The sequence below is a fragment of the Vipera berus genome (assembly GCF_964194415.1).
Source record: "Vipera berus genome assembly, chromosome: 5".
NCBI classification, from domain to species: Eukaryota; Metazoa; Chordata; class Lepidosauria; order Squamata; family Viperidae; genus Vipera; species Vipera berus.
The window spans coordinates 15,982,929-15,995,340 of NC_138207.1; the positions used below are offsets into that span (position 1 = coordinate 15,982,929).

At 42.8% G+C, this 12,412-nt stretch overlaps 1 protein-coding gene across 1 annotated transcript in view; it reads right to left on the reverse strand.

The window, feature by feature from the left end:
- ECT2 (epithelial cell transforming 2) overlaps nucleotides 1–12,412 on the reverse strand; it is a gene marked incomplete at both ends in the record, with an annotated part of 46,326 nt that overhangs the window by 19,983 nt on the left and 13,931 nt on the right. Inside the window, 6 exons of the mRNA XM_081330127.1 lie at nucleotides 1,672–1,791; nucleotides 5,260–5,338; nucleotides 6,906–6,987; nucleotides 9,008–9,104; nucleotides 10,719–10,829; nucleotides 12,033–12,101. Of these exons, the coding sequence (XP_081186253.1) occupies nucleotides 1,672–1,791; nucleotides 5,260–5,338; nucleotides 6,906–6,987; nucleotides 9,008–9,104; nucleotides 10,719–10,829; nucleotides 12,033–12,101 (558 nt within the window). The remainder of the gene's footprint in view (nucleotides 1–1,671; nucleotides 1,792–5,259; nucleotides 5,339–6,905; nucleotides 6,988–9,007; nucleotides 9,105–10,718; nucleotides 10,830–12,032; nucleotides 12,102–12,412) is intronic.

Here is a 12,412-nt window from a genome sequence, read left to right on the forward strand (position 1 = left end):
TACCACCAAGATACTAATGATTTATAACAGTGTTAACCATAATCCATCAATCCACTAAGAAGAGAAAACCAATCTAGCATGTTCTCTGGCTTGTTGGGCATCAAGCAGATGTTAGGATGAAGCGACAATAGAAAGGACAACAAAACTTGAAGAGTGTCAAGTCTCCTTTCAGGTGTGTGTGTGTGTGTGTGTGTGTGTGTGCGTGCACACGCACGTGTGTGTATACACACACATACATATACATACATACAGACACAGACAGACACACACACACACAGTGAACTATTGGGTTGGAATAAGTGTTGGAAAAATTAGTCTGTTAAGGCATTTGTTCAAGAATCAATACAATGGATGCTTTCTTCAACATAGCTGGTATATTGAGACAGAAACTGCAGATCATGCAGAATATCTTCTTGTATGCACAGAGATATGAACACATTCATTTTTATCAATCAAACATTGTGGCATTCAGTCCCAGTAGCAAAAGCATATCAGAACAACACAACATTTTTGGAGCCCTCTGAAATTAGGAAGGAAAGCTCACTTACTCAGATGAATTGAGTGTTAAAAGCGACAGTCTATCAAAGCTACATGTTCAGATGGAAACCAAGCATCTTCCAGAACAGCTGACGCACAGAAAGTATATCATAGAATAGGGACAGCTGTGGCTGAATGCAGCAAAAGCTGACAAGTTACACAAACTAGCAAGATCCGCACATCTGGTACAATTTCTAAGAGACGAACCTAGTACACTGTACAATGTTAGATACAATGTTAGATGCAGAATTCAATTTTGAGTGAATCTGTTTGTATCTGAGGGATAAAGGAGGGCTGTTTTATCTTATGAATAAACTGCCACCTATCTTTTTTATCTTTTGAATAAGCTGCCACCTTTTATCTTATGAATAAATTGCCACCTAAAGAAAGCAAAAAAAGGAGTCCAGATCGGATTAAATTCTGTAATTATTATAATCTCTAGGTTTAATAAAAGTAAACTTTTTATCATAACTCAGCAATTCATGGGTCGCGTACACCCATTGTGGTTTGTTTGGTTTTGTCTTACCATAATGTGCAACTCCCCCCCATTATGAAATTTCCTTCCATAAACTACATGTAAACAAGCCACAGTTTAGCTCAGTGTGATCTATGTTTGACTTGGACTTCCCATGTAATATGAACCTAAGCTTCTGATTTGTCAATACTTAAGTCTTGGTTTTGAGACCATGTCCAATGGGATCTTAGGCAAGCCTGTTAAGTAAATCATAACTATACTATGCTATCAGTGAAAACGTGTTTTTCGTTTGGCCAGAAGGAATTACTGAAAGGGTCTCTTAATTACTCTAATGACAATGCCTCTCTTTTCTCTCTGACCAGTTTTCCTTGCTTGTAGCAAGCCGCAGCAGCAGCAGCAAATTCTCCTGGCTTTCTCAGCGATGCCCAGAACTGAGTTACAAAGCATTAAGAATGCAGTACTCTCTCTGACATTTTTTTTCCCAGCAGTCCTTACCAGCTGAGTGACTGTTACACATAGCACAATGCCTTCTGCTGAGGACAAAAAGAAACGGCCTTCAAGTTGCCCTTCACAGATTCCAGGTATTTGGATGTTATTTATTCCTCCGAGTTGCAAGTCATTCCAGGATGTCACAGCCAAATGAGTCACTGCAGACTTACCTCCAGGCAGTCATTAAAAAGGAACAGGGTGACCTGCTCCCCTCTGTCACAGAGGTCGTCCCCAAGTGCAACCGTTTCCAGGCGCTGAATTAGACAGCGGTGAGACGACAAGAGGTTAGCCTATTGGGCATAGGAGAAGCTCATTAAAAATAAAAGTTGGGAGGTTGCTGCATCACCAAGAAATAATGATGAAAGTAGAGAATGCTCTGTTATCACAGGACACATAAATTGTTACTGCAGCACAGCACACCTAATAAAGGGTTCTTACACGTGGAATAAGTACCCTTCTTGGGAGAGGGATATATTGGATTTCTCAGGATTTGGACCCCAGGGGAGGGGCTGGAAAATGCTTATGGGGGCTCCCCTCTTTCCCCCTTAAAGCAAAAGTCTTCAAATGTGGCCCTTTTATGACTTGTGGACTTCAACTCTCAGAATTCCTCAGCCAGCGTGCCTGGCTGAGGAATTCTGGGCGTTGATGTCCACAAGTCATAAAAGGGCCAGGTTTGAAGACCCCCTGACCTAAAGGGAGAGAAGAGGAAGAGTTGGAGTGGGGAGATTTAATAGAGCTGGTGGGTCTGACATGTCCAGAGATTACAGATAATGGTGGGAAAAAGCAGGCATTAATGGTTACCTGGGTCACACTGAGGAGCAATGAGGACAGGATTCCTACAGGCTCACTGGATAACTTTGCTGACTGGCAGATACCCATGGCCTAGAACAAACATGACTAACTTTATCTTTAATCTATGGAAGATAAAGTTAGTCATGTTTGTTCTAGGCCAGGGGTAGGCAACCTTGGCTCTTTTATGACTCATGGACTTCAACTCCCAGAATTCCTGAGCTAGCTATTCTGGCTCAGGAAATCTGGGAGTTGAAGTCCATGAGTCATAAAAGAGCCAAGGTTGCCTACCCGTGTTCTAGGCTAACCTTTCTACAACAGAAATTAACATAGCGAGCAAGAATAGATCTTATATTATCTAGGATTCTTTTGACCTTACTGAGCCTAGGCTCTTTGCAGAAGAAGTTTGGATCCTGGCTCCTTTGGGCAGCCAGGTGGCATGAGTTGTTGGCAATCAGAGAAATGTTAATACTTGCTCAAAGAAGAAGTGATGCCACCTTCCTTAAAGGAAATTGAAGCAGCCTTCCTGGATCCAGCGGTTTTAAGAAAAGGTTCTCGAGAAAGTGGTGGCCATTCAGCCCAAGAGAACCCTACAGAAAATCTTGCAATCGGGATTCGTACCCAGTTACGGGATTGGGTTGTCATTGGCCATTACGTGATCAAAAAGGCAGCCTAACCCGACCGTACTAATTGTACAGTCTTTGACACCACTGACTACCGTATCTTCCTCAACTGTGAAAGTTGGAAACACTATTCTGCAGTGATTCTGCCCCTATCTGAATAGAGAATTTTGGCATTTCACTGTGGAGTAACAGATGTCAAGGCCTTGGTTACGCAAGGGCTTGGTGCTCTCCCCTATGCTAATCAACATCTATATAAAGCCACTGGGGTACACCAGTGGAAGATGAATTGACTTCAGAATATTGATGAAACTCAGTTGTATATTACTACACAAGCCACGCTGAAGATTTATCTATTGTATCCTGCTGTAATCAATCTGATTCTTAAAGGTGCCACAGAATACTTGAATCAGCGTCTGGTGGCTGTTTTATTGTCTGAATGGAAAAATAAGCTTAGATTTAATCCCTTAAAGCAGGGGTAGGCAACCTCGGCTCTTTTATGACTCATGGACTTCAAACTCCCAGAATTTGCGAGTCAGCATAGCTGACTCAGGAATTCTGGGAGTTGAAGTCCATGAGTCATAAAAGAGCCAAGGTTGCCTACCCCTGCCTTAAAGACTTAGTTACTGTACCTCAGTTAACATATAGGAACATTGGTCCCACTTGCCATTCTAGATGGGGTTGGGCTCTCTCTGCAGGACCTCAGAGTATGACTTGGGTCTCCTTCTAAACTCATACCCACTACTTAAAACAATAGATGAATGCCATGGGGAGTCTTTGCCTAGCTTTGGATGTTGCCTAGTTATAAGCCTACTTGGACCTGGACATTTTGGTGTTAATTATTCACATCTTGATCACCAGTCAGCTAAATTATTATACTCTACTTGGGGAAGGCTTTGAAGATGGATCAAAAATCTCCGTCTTGTCTAAAATGTGACAATAAGATTACTGGTGACTCAGACCTGTTCCTGCAGGATAAACACTATCCTAAATTTGCTGCGTTGGCTACTAATAGACCTTTGGCTCAATTCAAAAGACTAGTAATGACCTACAAAGCTTTAAATGGAAAAGGACTGAGTTTCACCAAGTGCCATCTTGACATCCAGTGAAGACCTCTGAAAGATGCCTGTTACCAGACTTTGGGGGAAATGGATTACTGACCTAGGCTAATTTCCAAGGTCTAAAGCGCTCTACGCCCAGAGGTTTTGAAAGGCTACCAATTCTCTATGACATTTAGATAATTGAGAATTATACAGTCTTCTAGTTACAATAGCAATTGGGACCACATGACTGCATTGCTTAGTAATGGCAATCCAAGCAGTCCCAGTTGCTTTCATAACTGAAGAAGTGCAGATCATTAAGTGGGAAGTGGCAGGAGTTCCAAGTGAGCAGCATAGAGGTGTCTCTGGACCATGCCGAACCTCCTCCTGTCAATGCCATTTGGAGATAGCTCAGTCGCTTTTGAAAGTGTATCCTCCCAAGCATGAGCATTTGAGGAGTCCTCGCCATAGTAGGTCAAGCAAAATGAGTCTGCTTTGGAGCCAGATAGAGGGAATTGAATATTTGCTAATGTTTCCACGTATGGAATTTTACACATTCATACCACTGTGTAGTGGCAGTGCGGACGTTCGTTGTTATTTTGAGGAGTTTAATAACATAACTTTGATTTCCTCTTCATATTAAGAAAAGTCTAAGCTAGCCTGCTTGTTTTTCCACTCTTGCTTGATAAATAAATAAAACAGAAGGTGGGGTGAAATTTTCACATAGCAGCAAACCTGTAAAAATCTCAAAACTTTCAATTCCCGTCCCAGAGTCAAGTGCCACTCAATCAAAGCCAGGTCTTTACAGATTCCTGATCAGGCGATCTGCAGGGCCATGAAATCATGGTGCCAGGTTTTGATAAAAAAAACCCTTAAGGTTGTGGTTGTTTGTTGGGAGCTTCTATACAGAACGTAGCATTGGGTACTGTGGAACCTGGTTGCCCAAAGAATACCTCTGCCGTCATTACTAAGATGCTCCTGGTAGCTTGTAAGAGATTTGGGTATTATCTTGCTTGGGTTGTTATGTTTTTAAATCTGTGTCCTGGGAATATTAAAGCTGAAAATCCCTTACGGGTGCACTTATTGTCTTTGGATCCAAAAGAACCAATTGCCTGGGTACCTGATCCCTCAACGCTCGGCAAAACACACTGAGAATAGAAAGGCACATCCCACAAAAACTCTAGCAAGCATTGTGGGTGTCCGCCACTTCTCAAATTTGGAATCATGCACCTCTTTTACTCTCCATTTTGCTCCAATTCCCCATTGCGTTTTTTTGTAAAATGTAGCCGAGCACGACACCATTACTTACTGGGCAACCATCTACTTCATAAACAACATCAAAAATCTGTCTTTGACCTTCAGTCTTCCTTTTGTCTTCATTAATATGTCTAAAAGGAAAAAAAAGTTTGGGAAAACACTGGTGAAAAATGTGGGACAAATATAAACTTGAGAAAATTTTTAAGCTGATGATGGAAAAAGTGTGAGTTCCTTTAGCTGCTCTCCCCTTTTCTGTTTTAAAATATGAGATTCAGTGAGCCTTCCATGGAACAGATCATTCAGCATTGATTTGAGTGATGTCCTTCAGCTTTCATTCCTTCAAGAAAACATATCTTAGCATCTTAAGAAATGATAATTCTCCTCAAAACTAACTGGAAGCCTTTTATGAAATAAGGTATCCCTCATTACACTACTGAAGGGTAGAGATTAGAAATTGTGAGTTTCCAGGAAAACTTAAGGTCCTTATCCTTCAACCTGACTCTAAGGTTTACATGGACTGAAATATCAAGATGATAACCACCTACAGCTTCTAAAATATAAGGAGTTATCAGTGCACAGAGCTTGCTGATGCATTCCATATAGCTTATTAGGCAAACAACTCAATGCATACTACTTCCAAGATAATTTATAAGGCTATGGGCAAAATAGAAACCGAACAATTTTAGGTTTGAAGCCATCAAGTATTGGAACTCCTATAAAACCATTCCAGGTTGGCTATAGCTAAGCAAAAACAAAATCCAGAAGAACACATTGGTTCTTCTCTCTTTCAGTCAACACAAAATCTGATAGGATCTTGGGGATATTTTTCATGGTGAATAAGAAAGGCCGTGCCCCTCAAATCCCCATTTAGCCACTGTGCAGGTTTACCCACCTCCAATCTTCTAAGACAGGGACCCCCAACCCGCGTGCCACAACCCAGTACTAGGCCATGGCCCGTTCAGAACCAGGCCGCGGAAGTGGTGGGCGAGCACGTGCACCTCCACTTGCACGAACAGCGCACAAGCATGCATGTGCAGCTCCATTTGTGCAAGCAGCAGGCAAGCACACATGTGCAGCTCCGTTTGTGCAAGCAACAGGCAAGCATCGCATGCAGCTGCATTTGTGCGAGCAGCAGGCAAGCATGTGCATGCAGCTACATTTGTGTTAACAGCGGGCACGCGTGCGTGCCGCTTCTGCAAATGGAGCTGCGCATGCATGATGCCCGCTCGCACAGAACCATCCCCTCTTTCCCCCCCCCCCACAAAGCCGGAAAGTTTGGGGAACGCTGTTCCCAGAGCTCTCCCACCCACCCTCTCTCTTTTCCGCTCAGCCACTAAAGTAATGGCCAGTGCACCCATTCCTTCCTGCAATGGTCTAAGCTCAGCATATCCCACCAGCTTGCTCATATTCTCTCCTCTTTCCCAGGGCTGCCAATGTCTACACATACCATCACCAAGGAAAAGTCCCAGTCTTGGCTTTTTTTCCTTATGACCGTCTCCCTGGCTTGACATTTCTGTCTTCTGTTCTCCAGTTTTCATATTCAAAAGAAAATAACCCCAACATTTTGATGCAGGAACCAACCACTCGAAACCCCATGTTCCACACACAGAACGGTTTGGAAGCAGAATGTTTCGAACATCCCTAATCATGTGTTATATTAATTTTGAGACTAGCATCAACTAGAGTCCTCGGACTTACGTCATCACTTCCTTTAATGACTCAATGGCGCTCTCTAGGGTGGCCTTGTCAGGATTGTCCTCTGCAGTGTGTTTCCTGAGGTCTGCAATGAGGAAAGATTGAAACAGAGCAACGGTGCATAAAAACACCCCACATGATGCCCTAAAAGTGGACATTTCTGAGTGTCACCACAGAAATCGAGGGTACTTGAATTCAAGAATTTACCAATTGAAATTAGAGTGCTGATGAGGCAGAAATCTTTCAACCTTAGCTGTTCAACTATTGACTTTTAAGGCATACACTTATTTTCCTAAGTGGAGAAAAATTGAAATATTTACCAAATGCAATTTGATCTCACTCCCGCGGGGCGGGGGCTCTTGAGCATGGGATTACAGCAAAAACTATACCAAACCTGTTTTTTAAATGTACTTCTGAAAGTTTAAATGAACTGTTTTTTACCATCATTTCTCTCTTGCAGTTATGTATTCTTCCATGGGTTTTTAAAGTCAGTCTTAAAGAGCAATTATGGGACTTCACATTAAGCACATTCTTTTTATAACTAAGCCAGCCCTGTACTACTTTAAAGTATATAATCTGATGCAATTTAGGCCTAAGTGATTATACCTGGCTTAAGCTAGCAATGAATTGAAATAGCTTCTGTGTTTCCTGATGACAGAGAACTTCAGGGCCCGCATACTAAAAGAGCATCTGAAGTGGCTATTACGTTACGTGCCGTTATCCATCTTAATTAGAGTATAGTTCATAGACCTTACCATTCAATTAATGCTGAAAATTAAAATTAAAGCAGACTAAATAAATTTCATATGCCTGTCGTATATAAAATATATTTTCTAGTTCATTTTTTTAAGGGAGTTCACAGACCTGCTGGACTTACTCAGTGAAAAGAGCTAAAATTACACCTCAATCATCCCTTCATTGGATTTATATGGTTGCCCACTTACTCTCAGTGACTCTGAGCGGCTTACAAACAATACAAAAAACCCAATATAAAAGGAATAAAAACAATAACTCCCCACCCCTCTGGCGATAAGAAGTAATCACACGAGCTGCTTGATGGGCTCCATCCCACTCTGGGCTCAAGCCTGTTGGCAAAACCAGGTCTTCAGGGCCTTGCAAAGTGTGGGGATGATGTTACAAAGGGAGAGAGCTGCCACAGAGAAGGCCCTTCTTCTGGGTCCTGCCAGATGTACCTTCTTAGGAGACGGGAGCCACGAAATTCCTTGCCTTCCTGCTCTAGAGGGTTGGGTGGATGTAACCGGAAAGAGACAGTCCTTCAGATCAGGACTTTTCAACCAGTGGTACAGGTACCACCTGTGGTACACTGGCACCTGGCAGGTGATACGGGGCCATCCTAGAAAAGTGGTACCAGGGGAGGGGAATGAGCTGAACCAGTGGCAGCACCGCACAAGCCTGAGCGAGAGACGGCTGGAGCTGCAGGGCTGTCAGGGCTCAGCGGAAGAGCCAGGATCAGCACCAGGCTCCAGCTGGAACTCGGCACTGATCCCGGCCCTTCTGCTGAGCCCAAATGAAGCGCCGATCAGCTGGAATGTTGCAGCATCTGCCGGGTCTTGTGATTTACATTCAGATGCTTGGCAACTGATTCATATTTATGACGGTCAGTGTCCCAGGGTCATGTGAAGTGACCCAAACCTGCTGCAACCACCCAGCAGATGAGGCGAATAAAAATCAAACACCCCCTCACCCCACCCACGCTGCCAATCCTCAACAGAAATGTTCACAACAATGAAAACCTCGGACAGGAGGAAGAGCGCCGCCAGGCGGGCAGGCAGGTATCTTGCTCGGCTCTGGCTTGAGGGGCACTTTTTGTAGTGCCATTGTAACTTCGAACAGTCACTAAGCGAACTGTTGTAAGTCAAGGACTACCTGTACTTCATCACTTTTTTCCCTTTTTTTGGGGGGGGGGTCATCAAGTTTTTGACACCTTGCTAGGCGACTAGTGGTACTCGGATGTTGCCATATCCTAAAAGTGGTACAATGGGTGAAAAAGTTGAAAAGCCCTGCTTCAGATAACCAGATTTGATTTGATCTACAAATGGTAACCAATTACTTCAATCACTGGTCAAACCAGCTTCTGAACATACCATTTAGAAGAAGGGCAACACTGGGTAGTCTCTGTACTGGCCGGATAAGGAGTTCTGCCAAACTCTGGCGACCACATTCTGGCTTAGCTTCGTTTATCTATTGCAAGAGAAGTTGTAGAAGTTGTTACTTTCTAGAAAGTAACCAGTTTTTCTTTCTTTTTTTTTTAAAAAAAAAACAATCTCTGCAATGTCAGTGTCTCCCACGCTTATACACCACTGAGTTTTTAAAAATGTAAGTTTGACACGTTACATAGGTTGTTAATTGCTTATCTGGAAACCTGGCTGGAAGATATATACTAAATTATTATGTAAAAACGATTAAATCAATAGTTTGAAAGCCACGTCTTTCTTCACTGCTAATTCCCCATTAATTATTTGAGTAGTAGGGGCTCTGTTTTATTACTCTGAGTACGCCTATTCAAAAGAGAAAAATGGAATGCCTAAATAGCTCTCATCTCTCCAATGTTGGCAAGAACAAACAAATAAAGCAAGCAGAAACTTTTTTAAAAACTGAGCCAGAGGTCCAGATCAATAGTAAGAGACCATTTTGAGTCTACACAGGTTCCATGCAAACAAGATGGGCAAAAGAGTGGCTATAATCTGGCATGGAGCCAAATATTTTAACAAAGTTGTTCTGGATATAAAAGGTTGAGAAACTGAGGGGGGGTTTTCCCCCCAGCTTAATAGCCACAAAGTTCATCCGTTTTTAACTTTTGCGCTGGTTTCTGATGTACACATAGGAAGAGATTAGCTTTGCACCCTTCGGGTGAGATTCAAGGTGCTGGTGATGACCTATAAAGCCCTAAATGGCTTGGGTCCGGGATATTTGAGGGAACACCTCCTTCCAGCATCAAACTCCCTTCGTCCAGTGTGCTCACACAGGGAGGGTCTTCTCAGGGTGCCGCCGGTAAGATTGCCGGCGGATAACACCCAGGGGGAGGGCCTTCTCTGTGGGTGCGCCTGCCCTCTGGAACCAGCTGCCCGTGGAGCTTAGGACTGCCCCCGACCTTCGTTCATTCCGCCGGGACCTGAAGACCTGGCTCTTTGAGCTCTCCGGCCCAGGCTGAGAATTTTTAACTGAGGTTTTTAGTTAAGGGATAATTTAATCTTCTTAAATTGTTTTTTAACTTTTGTATTTTGTACTGTTTGATTTTAAATACCCTGTAAACCGCCCTGAGTCCTTCGGGAAAGGGCGGTATATAAATTTAATAAAATTAAAATTAAAATTAAATTAAATTCTGCTGGGCCTATTAAATTGAGTCCTGTGAAAATCACAGGAAAAAGGAAAAATAAAGTAAAATGAAGACTCAGAGTGGAGCTAATTGTGTATTGATGACCAAAATTGCCTGAGGATAGCTTGTGTTTCCAAGTAGCAATTACACTAAGACTGTAAGCTCTCGACAGAGAAAAATTTTGTTCTTTCTATAAGCGGAAACAAGAAACTTTTGCCAATCTAGCTTATGCCCTTTTAAAACACATTAGGATCAGGTGCTATTTATATTTTACACAAAAGTAAAGTGCGTAGCGTTATTCCACCAACCTATTCTGAATTTCAAAGTTGCACCTTTCCCTATTAGCAGCAGCCAAGACGGCATTCTAGCATATTTGGGCTTCCACGGTGCTCAAAGTCTTAATTGCTTATTTCAGTTTCAAAACTGCACCCTTTTCAGGAGACAGAGCGCTGCATTAGAACCAGCAAATGAATACTTGCCTTTAAGAAAGCATGAAACCTGGGCTTCTGCTTTTCGCACTTGGTAATGGTTTCCTTGCTCATTTCAAAGAAGTTCACAAAAGGAGGGTAGGTTTTCACCAAGTCTTTAGACTGAAAGAATCCCAAATTTTTATTTACAACATGCATGTGTGGTTGAAAAATTATATAATACCAGTGCTTCACAGCAAGCAATTTGAAGTCAGTGTGTTTGCTGAAGTAGCTCCCAGCCGTTGGTAAAGCTGTCCTCTGCTGGTGTTAGTTCTTTAAACCTGCTACTAAACACCCATAAAGGGAAAGGTAAAGGTTCCCCCGCACGTGCATGCTAGTCGTTTCTGACTCTAGGGGCCGTGCTCATCTCCGTTTCAAAGCCAAAGAGCCAGTGCTTGTCCGAGGACGTCTCCGTGGTGATGTGGCCGGCATGACTAGACGCCAAAGGCGCACGGAACGCTGTTACCTTCCCACCATAAAAAAGGTAAAGGTAAAGGTTCCCCCGCACATGCGTGCTAGTTGTTTCCGACTCTAGGGGCTGGTGCTCATCTCCATTTCAAAGCGGAAGAGCCAGCGCTTGTCCGAGGACGTCTCCGTGGACATGTGGCCGGCATGACTAGACACCAAAGGCGCACGGAACACTGTTACCTTCCCACCGGAGTGGTCCCTATTTTTCTACTTGCATTTTTACATGCTTTCGAACTGCTAGGTTGGCAGAAGCTGGGACGAGTAACAGGCGCTCACTCTGTTACGCGGCACTCGGGATTCGACCCGCCAAACCGCCGACCTTCTGATCGACAAGCTCAGCGTCCTAACCCACTGAGCCACCGCGTCCCTTCCACTAAACACCCATACATATTTGCAAAGCAAATGCATAAATGCTTACACTTGCCCAAGTAGATATAAAAGCACAGGGCAGTATATGCACATTGCTCTGCCAATAATCCCTCTAAAACTATTCTGTAGCCTACCCTTATGCAACATCCCAGATCCTTGCAGGTTAATAAACTTCAATTCTCTTTATTTAACACTACAAGCAAGCCCTTGCCTAAGGATCATTAGCGTACAGTTGCAATCATGTTTCTGTAGAAAGTGATTTAACTCTGTTGAAACAAATTCATGATTCCGTAAACCTAAAAGCATGAATAGGTTGTCCCTCGTCCAAATGTTGCCTAATAGTACTAATACAAAGAGCAGAGCTACACTGCGTTCTCCCAATGCCTTCAAGACAAGAGGCTCCCTCACACGACCAAGGGGTAGGCGTGAAGGGTCCACTTTATATATAAACAGCATTAATTTGTAGCTAGTGCAAAAACCAAAACTTACATATTTAAGTATAACATCCCCAATGCTTTGGTCTTCAGTCCAGTTTATCATAAGGTCTTCAAGGTCTTCCTAAAATAACAAAAAGATGGCACTCTATTCATTTGCAATTATTCGTAGTTCTAAAAAAGCAAGCTACATTAATGTCTGAACTTCTAAATGAATTTTCGTTCAATGCGATGCTTGGAAGCAGGAGAGGAGGGTAAGGGGAAAGTAAGAAAAAACTTTGTTTTTAATATTTACTCAAGTGAATATCAGGATGCTCCGTCAGTATGGATGCCATGAAACAACAGCATTACCAATACTGCATATATTTTGCTCCAAAGCAAAATATAAGATTTAGAATCATCAGCTATTGGTGCTCAAGCAAACTGTCAAAATAT